The sequence below is a fragment of the Phyllobates terribilis genome, unplaced genomic scaffold, assembly GCF_046119375.1.
Source record: "Phyllobates terribilis strain yellow unplaced genomic scaffold, ASM4611937v1 Scaffold_7__3_contigs__length_470593459, whole genome shotgun sequence".
In the NCBI taxonomy this organism is placed as follows: Eukaryota; Metazoa; Chordata; class Amphibia; order Anura; family Dendrobatidae; genus Phyllobates; species Phyllobates terribilis.
In genome coordinates, this window is record NW_027362767.1 from 155398727 (window position 1) to 155418294 (window position 19568).

At 44.5% G+C, this 19568-nt stretch overlaps 1 protein-coding gene across 5 annotated transcripts in view; it reads right to left on the reverse strand.

Moving 5' to 3' along the window:
* Window positions 1-10168: 10168 nt before the first annotated feature.
* The window catches only part of CA14 (carbonic anhydrase 14), a 38583-nt gene continuing 29183 nt past the window's right edge, over window positions 10169-19568 (reverse strand). For all 5 annotated transcript variants that reach the window (XM_073639481.1, XM_073639480.1, XM_073639483.1 and 2 more), the window contains 8 exons: window positions 19207-19349; window positions 14819-14914; window positions 14647-14713; window positions 14413-14570; window positions 14201-14324; window positions 12847-12864; window positions 12672-12756; window positions 10169-11082 (listed from right to left, as the gene is read on the reverse strand). In XM_073639481.1, coding sequence (XP_073495582.1) covers window positions 11025-11082; window positions 12672-12756; window positions 12847-12864; window positions 14201-14324; window positions 14413-14570; window positions 14647-14713; window positions 14819-14914; window positions 19207-19349 — 749 coding nt within the window. In that variant the 3' untranslated portion in view covers window positions 10169-11024. The remainder of the gene's footprint in view (window positions 11083-12671; window positions 12757-12846; window positions 12865-14200; window positions 14325-14412; window positions 14571-14646; window positions 14714-14818; window positions 14915-19206; window positions 19350-19568) is intronic.

A 19568-nucleotide genomic window follows, 5' to 3' on the forward strand; every position in this document is an offset into this window, starting at 1 on the left:
TCTCTGGGTGAGACTCCCCCTGCACTCACAGCTGATCTCTGGGTGAGACTCCCCCTCCCCCTGCACTCACAGCTGATCTCTGGGTGAGACTCCCCCTCCCCCTGCACTCACAGCTGATCTCTGGGTGAGACTCCCCCTCCCCCTGCACTCACAGCTGATCTCTGGGTGAGACTCCCCCTCCCCCTGCACTCACAGCTGATCTCCGGGTGAGACACCCCCTCCCCCTGCACTCACAGTTGCTCTCCGGGTGAGACACCCCCTCCCCCTGCACTCACAGCTGATCTCCGGGTGAGACTCCCCCTGCACTCACAGTTGATCTCCGGGTGAGACACCCCCTCCCCCTGCACTCACAGCTGATCTCCGGGTGAGACTCCCCCTGCACTCACAGTTGATCTCCGGGTGAGACTCCCCCTGCACTCACAGCTGATCTCCGGGTGAGACTCCCCCTGCACTCACAGCTGATCTCCGGGTGAGACTCCCCCTCCCCCTGCACTCACAGCTGATCTCCGGGTGAGACTCCCCCTCCCCCTGCACTCACAGCTGATCTCCGGGTGAGACTCCCCCTGCACTCACAGCTGATCTCCGGGTGAGACTCCCCCTGCACTCACAGCTGATCTCCGGGTGAGACTCCCCCTGCACTCACAGCTGATCTCCGGGTGAGACTCCCCCTGCACTCACAGCTGATCTCCGGGTGAGACTCCCCCTGCACTCACAGCTGATCTCCGGGTGAGACTCCCCCTGCACTCACAGCTGATCTCGGGGTGAGACACCCCCTCCCCCTGCACTCACAGCTGATCTCCGGGTGAGACTCCCCCTGCACTCACAGCTGATCTCGGGGTGAGACACCCCCTCGCCCTGCACTCACAGCCGATCTCCGGGTGAGTCACCCCCTCGCCCTGCACTCACAGCCGATCTCCGGGTGAGTCACCCCCTCGCCCTGCACTCACAGCCGATCTCCGGGTGAGTCACCCCCTCGCCCTGCACTCACAGCTGATCTCCGGGTGAGTCACCCCCTCGCCCTGCACTCACAGCTGATCTCCGGGTGAGACTCCCCCTCCCCCTGCACTCACAGCTGATCTCTGGGTGAGACTCCCCCTCCCCCTGCACTCACAGCTGATCTCTGGGTGAGACTCCCCCTCCCCCTGCACTCACAGCTGATCTCCGGGTGAGACTCCCCCTGCACTCACAGTTGATCTCCGAGTGAGACACCCCCTCCCCCTGCACTCACAGTTGATCTCCGGGTGAGACTCCCCCTGCACTCACAGCTGATCTCCGGGTGAGACACCCCCTCCCCCTGCACTCACAGCTGATCTCCGGGTGAGACTCCCCCTGCACTCACAGCTGATCTCTGGGTGAGACTCCCCCTGCACTCACAGCTGATCTCTGGGTGAGACTCCCCCTCCCCCTGCACTCACAGCTGATCTCTGGGTGAGACTCCCCCTCCCCCTGCACTCACAGCTGATCTCTGGGTGAGACTCCCCCTCCCCCTGCACTCACAGCTGATCTCTGGGTGAGACTCCCCCTCCCCCTGCACTCACAGCTGATCTCCGGGTGAGACACCCCCTCCCCCTGCACTCACAGTTGATCTCCGGGTGAGACACCCCCTCCCCCTGCACTCACAGCTGATCTCCGGGTGAGACTCCCCCTGCACTCACAGTTGATCTCCGGGTGAGACACCCCCTCCCCCTGCACTCACAGTTGATCTCCGGGTGAGACTCCCCCTGCACTCACAGCTGATCTCCGGGTGAGACACCCCCTCCCCCTGCACTCACAGCTGATCTCCGGGTGAGACTCCCCCTGCACTCACAGCTGATCTCTGGGTGAGACTCCCCCTGCACTCACAGCTGATCTCTGGGTGAGACTCCCCCTCCCCCTGCACTCACAGCTGATCTCTGGGTGAGACTCCCCCTCCCCCTGCACTCACAGCTGATCTCTGGGTGAGACTCCCCCTCCCCCTGCACTCACAGCTGATCTCTGGGTGAGACTCCCCCTCCCCCTGCACTCACAGCTGATCTCCGGGTGAGACACCCCCTCCCCCTGCACTCACAGTTGCTCTCCGGGTGAGACACCCCCTCCCCCTGCACTCACAGCTGATCTCCGGGTGAGACTCCCCCTGCACTCACAGTTGATCTCCGGGTGAGACACCCCCTCCCCCTGCACTCACAGCTGATCTCCGGGTGAGACTCCCCCTGCACTCACAGTTGATCTCCGGGTGAGACTCCCCCTGCACTCACAGCTGATCTCCGGGTGAGACTCCCCCTGCACTCACAGCTGATCTCCGGGTGAGACTCCCCCTCCCCCTGCACTCACAGCTGATCTCCGGGTGAGACTCCCCCTCCCCCTGCACTCACAGCTGATCTCCGGGTGAGACTCCCCCTGCACTCACAGCTGATCTCCGGGTGAGACTCCCCCTGCACTCACAGCTGATCTCCGGGTGAGACTCCCCCTGCACTCACAGCTGATCTCCGGGTGAGACTCCCCCTGCACTCACAGCTGATCTCCGGGTGAGACTCCCCCTGCACTCACAGCTGATCTCCGGGTGAGACTCCCCCTGCACTCACAGCTGATCTCGGGGTGAGACACCCCCTCCCCCTGCACTCACAGCTGATCTCCGGGTGAGACTCCCCCTGCACTCACAGCTGATCTCCGGGTGAGACTCCCCCTGCACTCACAGTTGATCTCTGGGTGAGACTCCCCCTGCACTCACAGCTGATCTCCAGGTGAGACTCCCCCCTGCACTCACAGCTGATCTCCGGGTGTCTACGGAGATCGGCTGTGAGCGCAGGGGGAGGGGGTGTCTCACCCGGAGATCAGCTGTGAGTGCAGGGGGAGTCTCACCCAGAGATCAGCTGTGAGCGCTGGGTGACGGGGTGTCTCACCCGGAGATCAACTGTGAGTGCAGGGGGAGGGGGTGTCTCACCCCGAGATCGTCTGTGAGCGCTGGGTGAGGGGGTGTCTCACCCGGAGATCAACTGTGAGTGCAGGGCGAGGGGGTGTCTCACAGACACTGTACTTACAGCAGTGGGTCAGACTTGTGACAGAATACTTTGTGCACGCTGCGGCTGGGAGTTGGGGGGGGGGGGTTTCTTATGACAGGAACTGCGCAAACTCGACCAGCAGATCACCCACTACCAGGACGTAATGGAATAACACCAGGGGGCGCCAGAGAGCAGAATTAAAACAATAAAGGCTTCGTATCTTTTGAATGAAGCATAACTTTTAATCACTATAAATTACAAAACTATTTATTTCCACCTTTTTTGGTTGGTTAACTGTATTCTTTATGGTGGCACTACCCCTTTAAGTGATTTCTTGATTGAGAACAGGTGTGGCAGTAATCAGGCCTGTGTGTGTCTAGGGAAATTGAATTCCCCTTCCCAAAGGTGTGATAAACCACAGATAAATTATACTTTAAGGGGGAGGAGGAGCAATCACTTTTTCACACAGGGCCCTGTAGGTTTGCATTTCTTTTTCCTTTAATAATAAAGACCTTCATTTAAAAATTGTATTTTATGTTTACTTGTGTTTTTTTCGTCTAATATATAAATTTGTTTTGTGATCTCAAACGTTTAAGTGACAAACATGGAAAAGAATAAGAAATCAGGAAGGGGGCAAACACTTTTCACACCACTGTATATACACAGTGACTGCATCAGCAGAATAGTGAGTGCAGCTCTGGAGTATAATACAGGAGGTAACTCAGGATCAGTAATGTAATGTATGTACACAGTGACTGCACCAGCAGAATAGTGAGTGCAGCTCTGGAGTATAATACAGGAGGTAACTCAGGATCAGTAATGTAATGTATGTACACAGTGACTGCACCAGCAGAATAGTGAGTGCAGCTCTGGAGTATAATACAGGATGTAACTCAGGATCAGTACAGGATCAGTAATGTAATGTATGTACACAGTGACTGCACCAGCAGAATAGTGAGTGCAGCTCTGGAGTATAATACAGGAGGTAACTCAGGATCAGTAATGTATGTACACAGTGACTGCACCAGCAGAATAGTGAGTGCAGCTCTGGAGTATAATACAGGAGGTAATTCAGGATCAGTAATGTAATGTATGTACACAGTGACTGCACCAGCAGAGTAGTGAGTGCAGCTCTGGAGTACAATACAGGAGGTAATTCAGGATCAGTAATGTAATGTATGTACACAGTGACTGCACCAGCAGAGTAGTGAGTGCAGCTCTGGAGTATAATACAGGATATAACTCAGGATCAGTAATGTAATGTATGTACACAGTGACTCCACCAGCAGAATAGTGAGTGCAGCTCTGGAGTATAATACAGGATATAACTCAGGAGCAGTACAGGATCAGTAATGTAATGTATGTACACAGTGACTCCACCAGCAGAATAGTGAGTGTAGCTCTGGAGTATAATACAGGAGGTAACTCAGGAGCAGTACAGGATGAGTAATGTAATGTATGTACACAGTGACCGCACCAGCAGAATAGTGAGTGCAGCTCTGGAGTACAATACAGGAGGTAACTCAGGATCAGTACAGGATCAGTAATGTAATGTATGTACACAGTGACTGCACCAGCAGAATAGTGAGTGCAGCTCTGGAGTACAATACAGGATGTAACTCAGGATCAGTAATGTAATGTATGTACACAGTGACTGCACCAGCAGAATAGTGAGTGCAGCTCTGGAGTATAATACAGGAGGTAACTCAGGATCAGTAATGTAATGTATGTACACAGTGACTGCACCAGCAGAATAGTGAGTGCAGCTCTGGAGTACAATACAGGAGGTAACTCAGGATCAGTAATGTAATGTATGTACACAGTGACTCCACCAGCAGAATAGTGAGTGCAGCTCTGGGGTATAATACAGGAGGTAACTCAGGATCAGTACAGGATCAGTAATGTAATGTATGTACACAGTGACTCCACCAGCAGAATATTGAGTGCAGCTCTGGAGTATAATACAGGATGTAACTCAGGATCAGTAATGTAATGTATGTACAGAGTGACTGCACCAGCAGAATAGTGAGTGCAGCTCTGGAGTATAATACAGGAGGTAACTCAGGATCAGTAATGTATGTACACAGTGACTGCACCAGCAGAATAGTGAGTGCAGCTCTGGAGTATAATACAGGATGTAACTCGGGATCAGTAATGTAATGTATGTACACAGTGACTGCACCAGCAGAATAGTGAGTGCAGCTCTGGAGTATAATACAGGAGGTAACTCAGGATCAGTAATGTAATGTATGTACACAGTGACTGCACCAGCAGAATAGTGAGTGCAGCACTGGAGTACAATACAGGATGTAACTCAGGATCAGTACAAGATCAGTAATGCAATGTATGTACACAGTGACTGCACAGCAGAATAGCGAGTGCAGCTCTGGGGTATAATACAGGATGTAACTCAGCATCAGTAATGTAATGTATTAACACAGTGACTGCACCAGCAGAATAGTGAGTGCAGCTCTGGAGTATAATACAGGAGGTAACTCAGGATCAGTACAGGATCAGTAATGTAATGTATGTACACAGTGACTCCACCAGCAGAATAGTGAGTGCAGCTCTGGGGTATAATACAGGATGTAACTCAGGATCAGTACAGGATCAGTAATGTAATGTATGTACACAGTGACTGCACAAGCAGAATAGTGAGTGCAGCTCTGGAGTATAATACAGGATGTAACTCAGGATCAGTAATGTAATGTATGTACACAGTGACTGCACCAGCAGAATAGTGAGTGCAGCTCTGGAGTACAATACAGGAGGTAACTCAGGATCAGTACAGGATCAGTAATGTAATGTATGTACACAGTGACTGCACCAGCAGAATAGTGAGTGCAGCTCTGGAGTATAATACAGGATATAAATCAGGATCAGTAATGTAATGTACTTACACAGTGACTGCACCATCAGAATAGTGAGTGCAGCTCTGGGGTATAATACCGGATGTAAATCAGGATCAGTAATGTAATGTACTTACACAGTGACTGCACCATCAGAATAGTGAGTGCAGCTCTGGGGTATAATACAGGATGTAACTCAGGATCTGTACAGGATCAGTAATGTATGTACACAGTGACTGCACCAGCAGAATAGTAAGTGCAGCTCTGGAGTATAATACAGGATGTAACTCAGGATCAGTACAGGATCAGTAATGTAATGTATGTACACAGTGACTGCACCAGCAGAATAGTGAGTGCAGCTCTGGAGTATAATACAGGATGTAACTCAGGATCAGTACAGGATCAGTAATGTAATGTATGTACACAGTGACTGCACCAGCATTATAGTGAGTGCAGCTCTGGAGTATAATACAGGATGTAACTCAGGATCGGTAATGTAATGTATGTACACAGTGACTGCACCAGCAGAATAGTGAGTGCAGCTCTGGAGTACAATACAGGAGGTAACTCAGGATCAGTACAGGATCAGTAATGTAATGTATGTACACAGTGACTGCACCAGCAGAATAGTGAGTGCAGCTCTGGAGTATAATACAAGGATGTAACTCAGGATCAGTACAAGATCAGTAATGTATGTACACAGTGACTGCACCAGCAGAATAGTGAGTGCAGCTCTGGGGTATAATACAGGATATAAATCAGGACCAGTAATGTAATGTACTTACACAGTGACTGCACCATCAGAATAGTGAGTGCAGCTCTGGGGTATAATACCAGATGTAAATCAGGATCAGTAATGTAATGTATGTACACAGTGACTGCACCAGCAGAATAGTGAGTGCAGCTCTGGGGTATAATACAGGATGTAAATCAGGATCAGTAATGTAATGCATGTACACAGTGACTGCACCAGCAAAATAGGGAGTGCAGCTCTGGAGTATAATACAGGATGTAACTCAGGATCTGTACAGAATCAGTAATGTATGTACACAGTGACTGCACCAGCAGAATAGTGAGTGCTGCTCTGGAGTATAATACAGGATGTAACTCAGGATCAGTACAGGATCAGTAATGTAATGTACAGTACAGACCAAAAGTTTGGACACACCTTCTCATTTAAAGATTTTTCTGTATTTTCATGACTATGAAAATTGTACATTCACACTGAAGGCATCAAAACTATGAATTAACACATGTGGAATTATATACTTAGCAAAAAAAGTGTGAAACAACTGAAAATATGTCTTATATTCTAGGTTCTTCAAAGTAGCCACCTTTTGCTTTGATGACTGCTTTGCACACTCTTGGCATTCTCTTCATGAGCTTCAAGAGGTAGTCACCGGAAATGGTCTTCACTTCACAGGTGTGCCCTGTCAGGTTTAATAAGTGGGATTTCTTGCCTTATAAATGGGGTTGGGACCATCAGTTGTGTTGTGCAGAAGTCAGGCGGATACACAGCTGATAGTCCTACTGAATAGACTGTTAGCTGCTTTTTTCTTGCCATAATAAAAATTCTAAGTAAAGAAAAACGAGTGGCCATCATTACTTTAAGAAATGAAGGTCAGTCAGTGCGAAAAATTAGGCAAACTTTGAAAGTGTCCCCAAGTGCAGTTGCAAAAACCATCAAGCGCTACAAAGAAACTGGCTCACATGAGGACTGCCCCAGGAAAGGAAGACCAAGAGTCACCTCTGCTTCTGAGGATAAGTTTATCCGAGTCACCAGCCTCAGAAATCGCAGGTTAACAGCAGCTCAGATTAGAGACCAGGTCAATGCCACACAGAGTTCTAGCAGCAGACACATCTCTACAACAACTGTTAAGAGGAGACTTTGTGCAGCAGGCCTTCATGGTAAAATAGCTGCTAGGAAACCACTGCTAAGGACAGGCAACAAGCAGAAGAGACTTGTTTGGGCTAAAGAACACAAGGAATGGACATTAGACCAGTGGAAATCTGTGCTTTGGTCTGATGAGTCCAAATTTGAGATCTTTGGTTCCAACCACCGTGTCTTTATGCGACGCAGAAAAGGTGAACGGATGGACTCTACATGCCTGGTTCCCACCGTGAAGCATGGAGGAGGAGGTGTGATGGTGTGGGGGGGCTTTGCTGGTGACACTGTTGGGGATTTATTCAAAATTGAAGGCATACTGAACCAGCATGGCTACCACAGCATCTTGCAGCGGCATGCTATTCCATCCGGTTTGAGTTTAGTTGGACCATCATTTATTTTTCAACTGGACAATGACCTCAAACACACCTCCAGGCTGTGTAAGGGCTATTTGACCAAGAAGGAGAGTGATGGGGTGCTACGCCAGATGACCTGGCCTCCACAGTCACCAGACCTGAACCCAATCGAGATGGTTTGGGGTGAGCTGGACCGCAGAGTGAAGGCAAAAGGGCCAACAAGTGCTAAGCATCTCTGGGAACTCCTTCAAGATTGTTGAAGACCATTTCCGGTGACTACCTCTTGAAGCTCATCAAGAGAATGCCAAGAGTGTGCAAAGCAGTCATCAAAGCTAAAGGTGGCTACTGTGAAGAACCTAGAATATAAGACATATTTTCAGTTGTTTCACACTTTTTTGTTAAGTATATAATTCCACATGTGTTAATTCATAGTTTTGATGCCTTCAGTGTGAATGTACAATTTTCATAGTCATGAAAATACAGAAAAATCTTTAAATGAGAAGGTGTGTCCAAACTTTTGGTCTGTACTGTATGTACACAGTGACTCCACCAGCAGAATAGTGAGTGCAGCTCTGGAGTATAATACAGGATGTAACTCAGGATCAGTACAGGATCAGTAATGTAATGTATGAACACAGTGACTGCACCAGCAGAATAGTGAGTGCAGCTCTGGAGTATAATACAGGATGTAACTCAGGATCAGTAATGTAATGTATGTACACAGTGACTCCACCTGCAGAATAGTGAGTGCAGCTCTGGGGTATAATACAGGATGTAACTCAGGATCAGTACAGGATCAGTAATGTAATATATGTACACAGTGACTGCACCAGCAGAATAGTGAGTGCAGCTCTGGAGTATAATTCAGGATGTAACTCAGGATCAGTACAGGATCAGTAATGTAATGTATGTACACAGTGACTGCACCAGCAGAATAGTGAGTGCAGCTCTGGAGTATAATACAGGGTGAAACTCAGGATCAGTACAGGATCAGTAATGTAATGTATGTACACAGTGACTGCACCAGCAGAATATTGAGCGCAGCTCTGGAGTATAATACAGGATGTAACTCAGGATCAGTACAGGATCAGTAATGTAATGTATGTACACAGTGACTCCACCAGCAGAATAGTGAGTGCAGCTCTGGAGGATAATACAGGATGTAACTCAGGATCAGTACAGGATCAGTAATGTAATGTATGTACACAGTGACTCCACCAGCAGAATAGTGAGTGCAGCTCTGGGGTATAATACAGGATGTAACTCAGGATCAGTACAGGATCAGTAATGTAATGTATGTACACAGTGACTGCACCAGCAGAATAGTGAGCGCAGCTCTGGAGTATAATACAGGATGTAACTCAGGATCAGTACAGGATCAGTAATGTAATGTATGTACACAGTGACTGCACCAGCAGAATAGTGAGTGCAGCTCTCGCGTATAATACAGGATGTAACTCAGGATCTGTACAGGATCAGTATGTAATGTATGTACACAGTGACTGCACCAGCAGAATAGTGAGTGCAGCTCTGGAGTATAATACAGGATGTAACTCAGGATCAGTAATGTAATGTATGTACACAGTGACTGCACCAGCAGAATAGTGAGTGCAGCTCTGGAGTATAGTACAGGATGTAACTCACGATCAGTACAGGATTAGTAATGTAATGTATGTACACAGTGACTGCACCAGCAGAATAGTGAGTGCATCTCTGGAGTATAATACATGATGTAACTCAGGATCAGTACAGGATCAGTAATGTAATGTATGTACACAGTGACTGCACCAGCAGAATAGTGAGTGCAGCTCTGGAGTATAATACAGGATGTAACTCAGGATCAGTACAGGATCAGTAATGTAATGTACACAGTGACTGCACCAGCAGAATAGTGAGTGCAGCTCTGGAGTATAATACAGGATGTAACTCAGGATCAGTAATGTAATGTATGTACACAGTGACTGCACCAGCAGAATAGTGAGTGCAGCTCTGGAGTATAATACAGGATGTAACTCAGGATCAGTAATGTAATGTATGTACACAGTGACTGCACCAGCAGAATAGTGAGTGCAGCTCTGGGGTATAATACAAGTAAACCTGTAGTCTACAATTACTACCTTTATTGTAGAACTTTACTATTACAAAATAAATTGAACACACAAGTCATGGACAGACAGACCTTACACCGTCCTCACACACTGTTGGGCCTGTGCTGACAGCCATTTTGGAAACTAAGTGAGGCTCAGACCTCTGGCCATGCTGATAAATACCCCCGTAGGTTATCGGCTGCCTCCACCGTATACAGGCCACACTTTAAACATAAAAATACTGTCTTCCAGCATCTGATTTTCTACATATTGCAGAGGCCGCTGGCACATCGATAGGTTAATCTGATATTGCAGAATATGCTGCCCCCTGCAGGGCATGGAAACAACATGGCTGTATGCAAGGAAGAAGCTGAAGGCACTTGTAACTAGTGGGTTGCTTTAGCCTGTGGATTTGTATAAGTGGGGTACACAGCGGGTGTATTTTCTTGCCAACCATATACTAAGGGCTTGTTTCCATCTCCAGTCTTCTATTGCAGACATGCTGGAGTGCTGCAGGTTGCGGACCCCTGCAGCACTTTCTGAAATGACAGCACCCACTACTTACATCTAAAAATAGGGGCACATCACCTTCTCACTATTTCAGCATCTCTGGTTGCTGTCAGTGAATAGTTCACATTGCATTTTTTTGATGAATTGAGATAGGCAGTAGGTGGAGGTTGTCGGGGATCTCGTTCCAATAAGCGGGTAGTGGTGGTGCCCCTGGAAGCTGGCGCTGGTCCGTATAATATATCGTATACTTAATGTCTACGGTTTGCAGCATCTTTAGAAAAAATAAGTTTCACAGTCTTGATATTGGCTCCGGAGCAGGAGCGGAGTGTCTCAGTCTTTAAAGCCTTCATATTTGCAGTTTAAGCCTTGACGCCCCCGGCCTGTTCAGAGGGGTCCGATGTCTGCGCTCTGTGTTTCCTGTGCAGACAATGGAAAATCATTTTATTCTGCACATATACTTTTCATAGACAGTAAATGTGACTGCAATGCTCATAATGAGAAAAACGAGAACCACCGAATGATAGGTCCAATAGGGTAAAGGATGCATATAAGACTTTATTATAGTAACGGCAACACGTGGCACTACATGCAAAAGGAAAAGCCGCATTGCAGTGACCAAACACAAACAAAAATCATATAATGAAAGTAACATAGTGAGCTGCATAAATACATATAGATAGTAGTACAACAGGTATGCATATCAGACAAATGTTAAAGCTCCATTTGACATATGGTGAATACCACCTAGGAGAACAGGAACAGAGACAGACATCAAGCCATCTCATAAATATAAAGGTACATGTACATCATCATTATGACCATATCCATATCAAATGTATCTAGACGGTCAATACTTAGGTGACAGCATATAATCAATAAAAGAGGAAATGGTATACCTGTGTCTATAGCAGCTTATGTGGATGGCACGTGCGGCGAACATGTCTGATATGCATACCTGTTGTACTACTATCTATATGTATTTATGCAGCTCACTATGTTACTTTCATTATATGATTTTTGTTTGTGTTTGGTCACTGCAATGCGGCTTTTCCTTTTGCATGTAGTGCCACGTGTTGCCGTTACTATAATAAAGTCTTATATGCATCCTTTACCCTATTGGACCTATCATTCGGTGGTTCTCGTTTTTCTCATGTTTGTTACCGAATGGTCTGCCATTCCCTATTGGTCCATATATTAAAGCACGCGATATAGGTTAGACCAGGCCAATCTACAGGTGATAGTATGGTCTGTGTCCCGTGCTTTTTAGTTCAGTGTTTTTTGTCTTCCAATGCTCATAATGGCCTGCAGGTGGTGCTAAATGATTACTTTTTGTCTGGCGTCCTTGTGACAATGGCGTAAACCGCACTGCTGTCAAAAGGCCGCGGCGTAGCGAGCAGGAGCCTGGCAGTCATCACCACGTAACGAAGGCAGAATCAATATTCTGCTCAATGACTTCATATTTTCAGTAAAAGGGGTTTATTTTTAAAGGGAATGATCTCTTTAAATATTTTTTTTTCAATATCAATCCATACATTTTTTTTTAATAAAGTTTTATAGCTTTCACAGTTGCCACTGGCTTTATTTTTCACTTATTTCCTGGAAGAGTTTTCAGTATACTCATTATCATCACAGGCAGGATTACAATGACTGAAAACACCTCTATACACAGCTCCACCCACACGCCAGGTGATGTCACAGCTGACCCTGCTCCACATGCCTGCAAAATGACCTTTGCACATGCTCATTAGATGCATCAATATAAAAGTTGGGGGCGGAGTCTGTTCATTGCTGCTAATGCACATGTGTTGTTTCCAGAAACAACAGGAAGTTAAAGTCTAAACGTTTGAAAATTGCTAAAATTGTTATTTTTAATAGAGATTGTGATATTGGAAAAAAATCTGACAATTAATACATTTAACATAAACCTGATTATTTTTTTCTCACTGACACATTTTCAGTAGGCTTCGGTTATCACGGCGGCGTTACTTAAGATGGAGACTCCTTACCTGACTTGTTTGATGATATAGTACAAAACTAAGGAGAGACCCAGCAGTCCCAGGAACGTTCCGAAAACGATACCCAGAATTTTACCTTTTAAAGAGGGAGGAAAAAATATATTTATTTTTGCATTCATTTTCAGCCATTTTCTTTTGAATTATATGATAATAAAAGGGACATTACCTGTTGTCAAGGCCGCTTCTGTAAGAGAAGAGAAAAGGAAGAATAGTTGCAAATATATGAAGATCTAAAAGACCTAGGATAGGTCATCAATATCATATGAGTGGGGGGTCCGACATCTGGCAGCCCCCCTGATAATAAGATGGTTACAGCGCCACATGCTGTTAAGTGGCTGTTCTCGGTACTGCATCTCCTATTAAAATTAATGCGATCTGAGCTGCAGTACCTGATACAGGCCACTATGTGGTGAGTGGAGCTGTTTTGTTTCAGCTCTGTATGTCCAGCCGCCTAAGGATTGGCCATAAGTTCTGAAAAATCCCTATCCTTAAGCAAAAAAAACCCTAATCTTTAGGTCTTAAAATCAAGGACATCAATAGCAAATGCTATACATACTTCAGAGAGTACAACGCCTTTATGTTGCGACAGGATTCTGTGTTTGGATATAGTTAAAGCTACGTCATGCTACCCTAGACTTGTCCAGTTCATCGAAAGCTGGAGTTGCAGAGATGTGGGACCATACCATATATAAGTGTAGGGACAGTAGGCTCATCTGTATATTTTGTGATCCAGCATCTCTGCATCTATAGATGAACCTACTGTGTCTACCCATCTTCATGTGGTATGGTCCAACTTCGTAGGAAATCTGGATACAGATGAGCCTACTGTCCTTACACATCTACATATGGTATGGTCCAACATCGTAGCAAATAAGGCTATAGATGAGCATACTGTCCCTTCACATCTACATATAGTATGGTCCAACATCGTAGCAAATAAGGCTATAGATGAGCATACTGTCCCTTCACATCTACATATAGTATGGTCCAACATCGTAGCAAATAAGGCTATAGATGAGCTTACTGTCCTTACACATCTACCTATGGTATGGTCCAACATCATAGCAAATCCTTGTATAGATGAGCATATACTGTCCCTACACAACTACGTATGGTATGGATCAACATCATATGAAATCTGGCTATAGATGAGCCTACTGTCCCTACACATCTGCATATGGTATGGTCCAACATCTCCGCATTTTCAGCTATAGATGTTTAGGGACTATCATGTCGCTCACAGGTAGACTAATAAAGGCTGAAGATGTAAAGAAGGAGAATTGGAGGTGAAGTCTAGATCATACCTCACCTATGAAGATGCAGGGCCACATCATAGGTTGGATAGGACAGATTTGGAGGTATTTAAGATTAAACCTCATTTGGAGGTAGGCAGCATTATAGCCGAATGTATCGGGAAGTTGGATGTAGTCATGGATGTAGGGTCATATGTGTAAGAATGATGAGGATCCGGACCCTCATGTGACTTTGTAGAGGTGATGTATGTATATAGCCTGACTCACGCATCATGAAGGAGGAATATACAGCCCTCTGGTTGAGCGGCTGAGGATGCCTCACGTTGCTCTGTAGGACGACTGAGGGAGAATTGGATTTGGTAGAATAAAGCATCGTCTGAAGCTTCTCCATCTACAAGTCACAAATGAGAAAAAAATGGTTGTCTATGACAAATAAATCCACTGGTTAATTTTTTTTTTTTTTGGTCAACGAGACTGACCTGAGACATTGAGATCTGGACTTTGTTGTAGAAGACGGTCCACAGCACGCTCTCGTAGCATGGTGGAGTGGTCAAGGAGCCCCCATATCGGAAATACTGGTCCAGACCTTCAGGAAGCAGCACCTCGATATTGAACGACGGGACGGACACGCTCTGATCTGCCGGAGATGTCACTGACGTTAGTACGGGGAGCGCCCCGAGGCGGCGGAGTGACGGGGTCCTGGCTTCTCTTACCCACATAGGTGACCTTATCCAGGTGGCTGATGATATTCCCGTAGGCCGCGTTATCGTCACTGCCAGTCTGTAGACAGAAGAAGGCTGCAGGTTGTAGCTTTACACCACAGTGTCCTCCAGGGCGGAGAATATTCTCTAGTTTCACATGTACAGACAGTATCGCGTCTCTCACCTCTATCAGGATCCCCAGCACCGCCAGACCGTCCGGCTTGTCTTTGGCTTCATTGATATCCGGGAACTTGTCCGAGTTGTAATGGACAATGTGTAGCTGGGATGGGGGAGAAGAACAGATGATGAAAATCCCCTTTATAGTTATATGATAATGTGGTTACCTGCAGCAGCCACTAGGGGGAGCTCTCTGTATGCAGATTTATCATTGACTTCTATGGAGCAGTGTAAATCTGTAAGCTCCTATTGGCTGCTGCACACGCACTACCTGGAGGTTTGATTATTACATTTACTGGTACAGAAGTTAGGACCCATGTTGGTTTTCTGGTACTAAGGAGCTTACAGAGCAAAGGTTAACCCTGGCAGTGCTGGTCATAGGTGGAGTGACGGGAGGCCGATGGGTAAGAACATGCGACATATTGATAGGATGCTACAATCCTGCAGTACGGGAAGTGCAGGGGACAATGTGCTGACGCCTCGGTCTGCGTTATTAAGTGCTCTTTGTTCTATGAGCTCGGAGCGGTATGGGGCAGCCGTCCGCGGAGCGTAAGCACATTCCTGCAATCAGCGGAAGAGACCCTGCAGCTCTGTAATCCTTATGGGGTTACTGAACTAGAAAACTGACCGACTGTGAACCACAGCAGGTTACCATGTACGCAAGAAGCAGAAATGTAGCCACACACCAACATGAACTACAGGGAGCTCCACAGCAAGAGTTACATCACATGGAGTATCAGACCATAAACCCTGTATTATACTCCAGAGCTGCACTCACTATTCTGCTGGTGCAGTCACTGTGTACATACATTACATTACTGATCCTGAGTTACATCCTGTATTATACTCCAGAGCTGCACTCACTATTCTGCTGGTGCAGTCACTGTGTACATACATTACATTACTTATCCTGTACTGATCCTGAGTTACATCCTGTATTATACTCCAGAGCTGCACTCACTATTCTGCTGGTGCAGTCACTGTACATGCATTACATTACTGATCCTGTACTGATCCTGAGTTACCTCCTGTATTATACTCCAGAGCTGCACTCCCCATTCTGCTGGTGCAGTCACTGTGTACATACATTACATTACTGATCCTGTACTGATCCTGTGTTACATCCTGTATTATACTCCAGAGCTGCACTCACTATTCTGCTGGTGCAGTCACTGTGTACATACATTACATTACTGATCCTGAGTTACCTCCTGTATTATACTCCAGAGCTGCACTCACTATTCTGCTGGTGCAGTCACTGTGTACATACATTACATTACTGATCCTGAGTTACATCCTGTATTATACTCCAGAGCTGCACTCACTATTCTGCTGGTGCAGTCACTGTGTACATACATTACATTACTGATCCTGAGTTACCTCCTGTATTATACTCCAGAGCTGCACTCACTATTCTGCTGGTGGAGTCACTGTCTACATACATTACATTACTGATCCTGAGTTACATCCTGTATTATACTCCAGAGCTGCACTCACTATTCTGCTGGTGCAGTCACTGTGTACATACATTACATTACTGATCCTGAGTTACATCCTGTATTATACTCCAGAGCTGCACTCACTATTCTGCTCACTATTCTCAATGTGTACATACATTACATGACCATGAAACATGACCCACACGTGGTTCTCTGCTCTTGAGATGGGTAGACTGGGCTTCATAAATCCAATACCAGTCCATTGTTGAACCAAAGTACTCAACTACTCAATCAGCTGTAGCTCAAGAGCAATTTGGTGACCAGACAAAACTTTTTTTTGTACCCCAGTTTTGTGTATTTAACACCTGCATTGTGGGACAGATCTGATGCTATTGGCACCTAGCCTTCAAGTCATTCTTCCATAGTCTGGGTCCGAGCTGTTGGCAGGAATGACGGGATAAACATTTAACAAAGATTTAGTTGATCTGAACTTAGTGCTGCAAACCGTGTGATAAGATTATGGGCTCCACACATTAGTCGCCTTGACATTTCCATATCTCTACCAAGAATTCTAAGACGGAAGCTTAAACATAAATATTAGTTATATTCTTGGAACAGTATTATAGTATTTATATTCTTGTACATAAGGGGCAGTATTATAGTAGTTATATTCTTGTACATAGGGAGCAGTATTATAGTAGTTATATTCTTGTACATAGGGGCAGTATTATAGTAGTTATATTCTTGTACATAAGGGGCAGTATTATAGTAGTTATATTCTTGTACATAGGGAGCAGTATTATAGTAGTTATATTCTTGTAAATAGGGGGCAGTATTATAGTAGGTATATTCGTGTACATAGGAGCAGTATTATAGTAGTTATATTCTTGTACATAGGAGCAGTATTACAGTAGTTATATTCTTGTACATAGGGAGCAGTATTATAGTAGTTATATTCTTGTACATAGGGGCAGTATTATAGTAGTTATATTCTTGTACATAAGGGGCAGTATTATAGTAGTTATATTCTTGTACATAGGGAGCAGTATTATAGTAGTTATATTCTTGTACATAGGGAGCAGTATTATAGTAGTTATATTCTTGTACATAGGGGGCAGTATTATAGTTATTATATTCTTGTACATAGGAGCAGTATTATAGTAGTTATATTCTTGTACATAGGGAGCAGTATTATAGTAGTTATATTCTTGTACATAGGGAGCAGTATTATAGTAGTTATATTCTTGTACATAGGGGGCAGTATTATAGTATTTATATTCTTGTACATAAGGGGCAGTATTATAGTAGTTATATTCTTGTACATAGGGAGCAGTATTATAGTAGTTATATTCTTGTACATAGGGAGCAGTATTAAAGTAGTTATATTCTTGTACATAGGAGCAGTATTATAGTAGTTATATTCTTGTACATAGTGGGCAGTATTATAGTAGATATATTCTTGTACATAGGGGGCAGTATTATAGTAGATATATTCTTGTATATAGGGGGCAGTATTATAGTAGTTATATTCTTGTACATAGGAGCAGTATTTTAATAGTTATATTCTTGTACATAGAGGGCAGTATTATAGTAGTTATATTCTTGTACATAGGAGCAGTATTATAGTAGTTATATTCTTGTATATAGGGGGCAGTATTATAGTAGTTATATTCTTGTACATAGGGGCAGTATTATAGTAGTTATATTCTTGTACATAGCAGTATTATAGTAGTTATATTCTTGTATATAGGGGCAGTATTATAGTAGTTATATTCTTGTACATAGGGGCAGTATTATAGTAGTTATATTGTACATAAGGGGCAGTATTATAGTAGTTATATTCATGTACATAGGAGCAGTATTATAGTAGATATATTCTTGTATATAGGGGGCAGTATTATAGTAGATATATTCTTGTATATAGGGGCAGTATTATAGTAGTTATATTCTTGTACATAGGGGCAGTATTATAGTAGTTATATTCTTGTACATAGGAGCAGTATTATAGTAGTTATATTCTTGTACATAGGGGCAGTATTATAGTAGTTATATTCTTGTACATAAGGGGCAGTATTATAGTAGTTATATTCTTGTACATAGTGGGCAGTATTATAGTAGATATATTCTTGTACATAGGGGGCAGTATTATAGTAGATATATTCTTGTATATAGGGGGCAGTATTATAGTAGTTATATTCTTGTACATAGGAGCAGTATTTTAATAGTTATATTCTTGTACATAGAGGGCAGTATTATAGTAGTTATATTCTTGTACATAGGAGCAGTATTATAGTAGTTATATTCTTGTATATAGGGGGCAGTATTATAGTAGTTATATTCTTGTACATAGGGGCAGTATTATAGTAGTTATATTCTTGTACATAGCAGTATTATAGTAGTTATATTCTTGTATATAGGGGCAGTATTATAGTAGTTATATTCTTGTACATAGGGGGCAGTATTATAATGGTTATATTCTTGTACATAGGAGCAGTATTATAGTAGTTATATTCTTGTACATAGGGGGCAGTATTATAGTAGTTATATTCTTGTACATAGGGGCAGTATTATAGTAGTTATATTCTTGTACATAGGGGGCAGTATTATAGTAGTTATATTCTTGTACATAGGAGCAGTATTATAGTAGTTATATTCTTGTACATAGGGGGCAGTATTATAGTAGTTATATTCTTGTACATAGGAGCAGTATTATAGCAGTTATATTCTTGCATGTAGGGGGCAGTATTATAGTAGTTATATTCTTGTACATAGGGGCAGTATTATAGTAGTTATATTCTTGTACATAGGGGGCAGTAATATAGTAGTTATATTCTTGTACATAGGGGGCGGTATTATAGTAGTTATATTCTTGTACATAGAGGAGGCAGTATTAAATCCAGAGTACAATATTATTGTAATTAAAGTAGTGTCCACAGGGGGCAGTATTAAACCTTACCTCCGCGGGTGATATTTCCCCATCTAGTTGGTGCTCGGACCCTCCTGGGTTGGATGTGCTCCCCCAGTGCAGGTGGAGCTGGACCGCTGTATAATTGTTGGGCAGTCCGCGGAGTCGCATTGATGGCGGTAGAGAAAGCTTTACTGGAGGAAATAAGAACAAGGTGGTTAATTATTAGTCTCTTATTGTTATTTTAACCAGATCTTCCAACCATTTATTTTCTATGGGAACAGCCTGTATAAATTTCTGGGCAGCTTTATAATGGCTGCTCTCATTAATGACATCTCCGCACATTGGAGGACGGGTGGTCTCTAGGGACATATGTTTAATCACAGGTTACCGTTTGTTTTTCTTCCTACAGT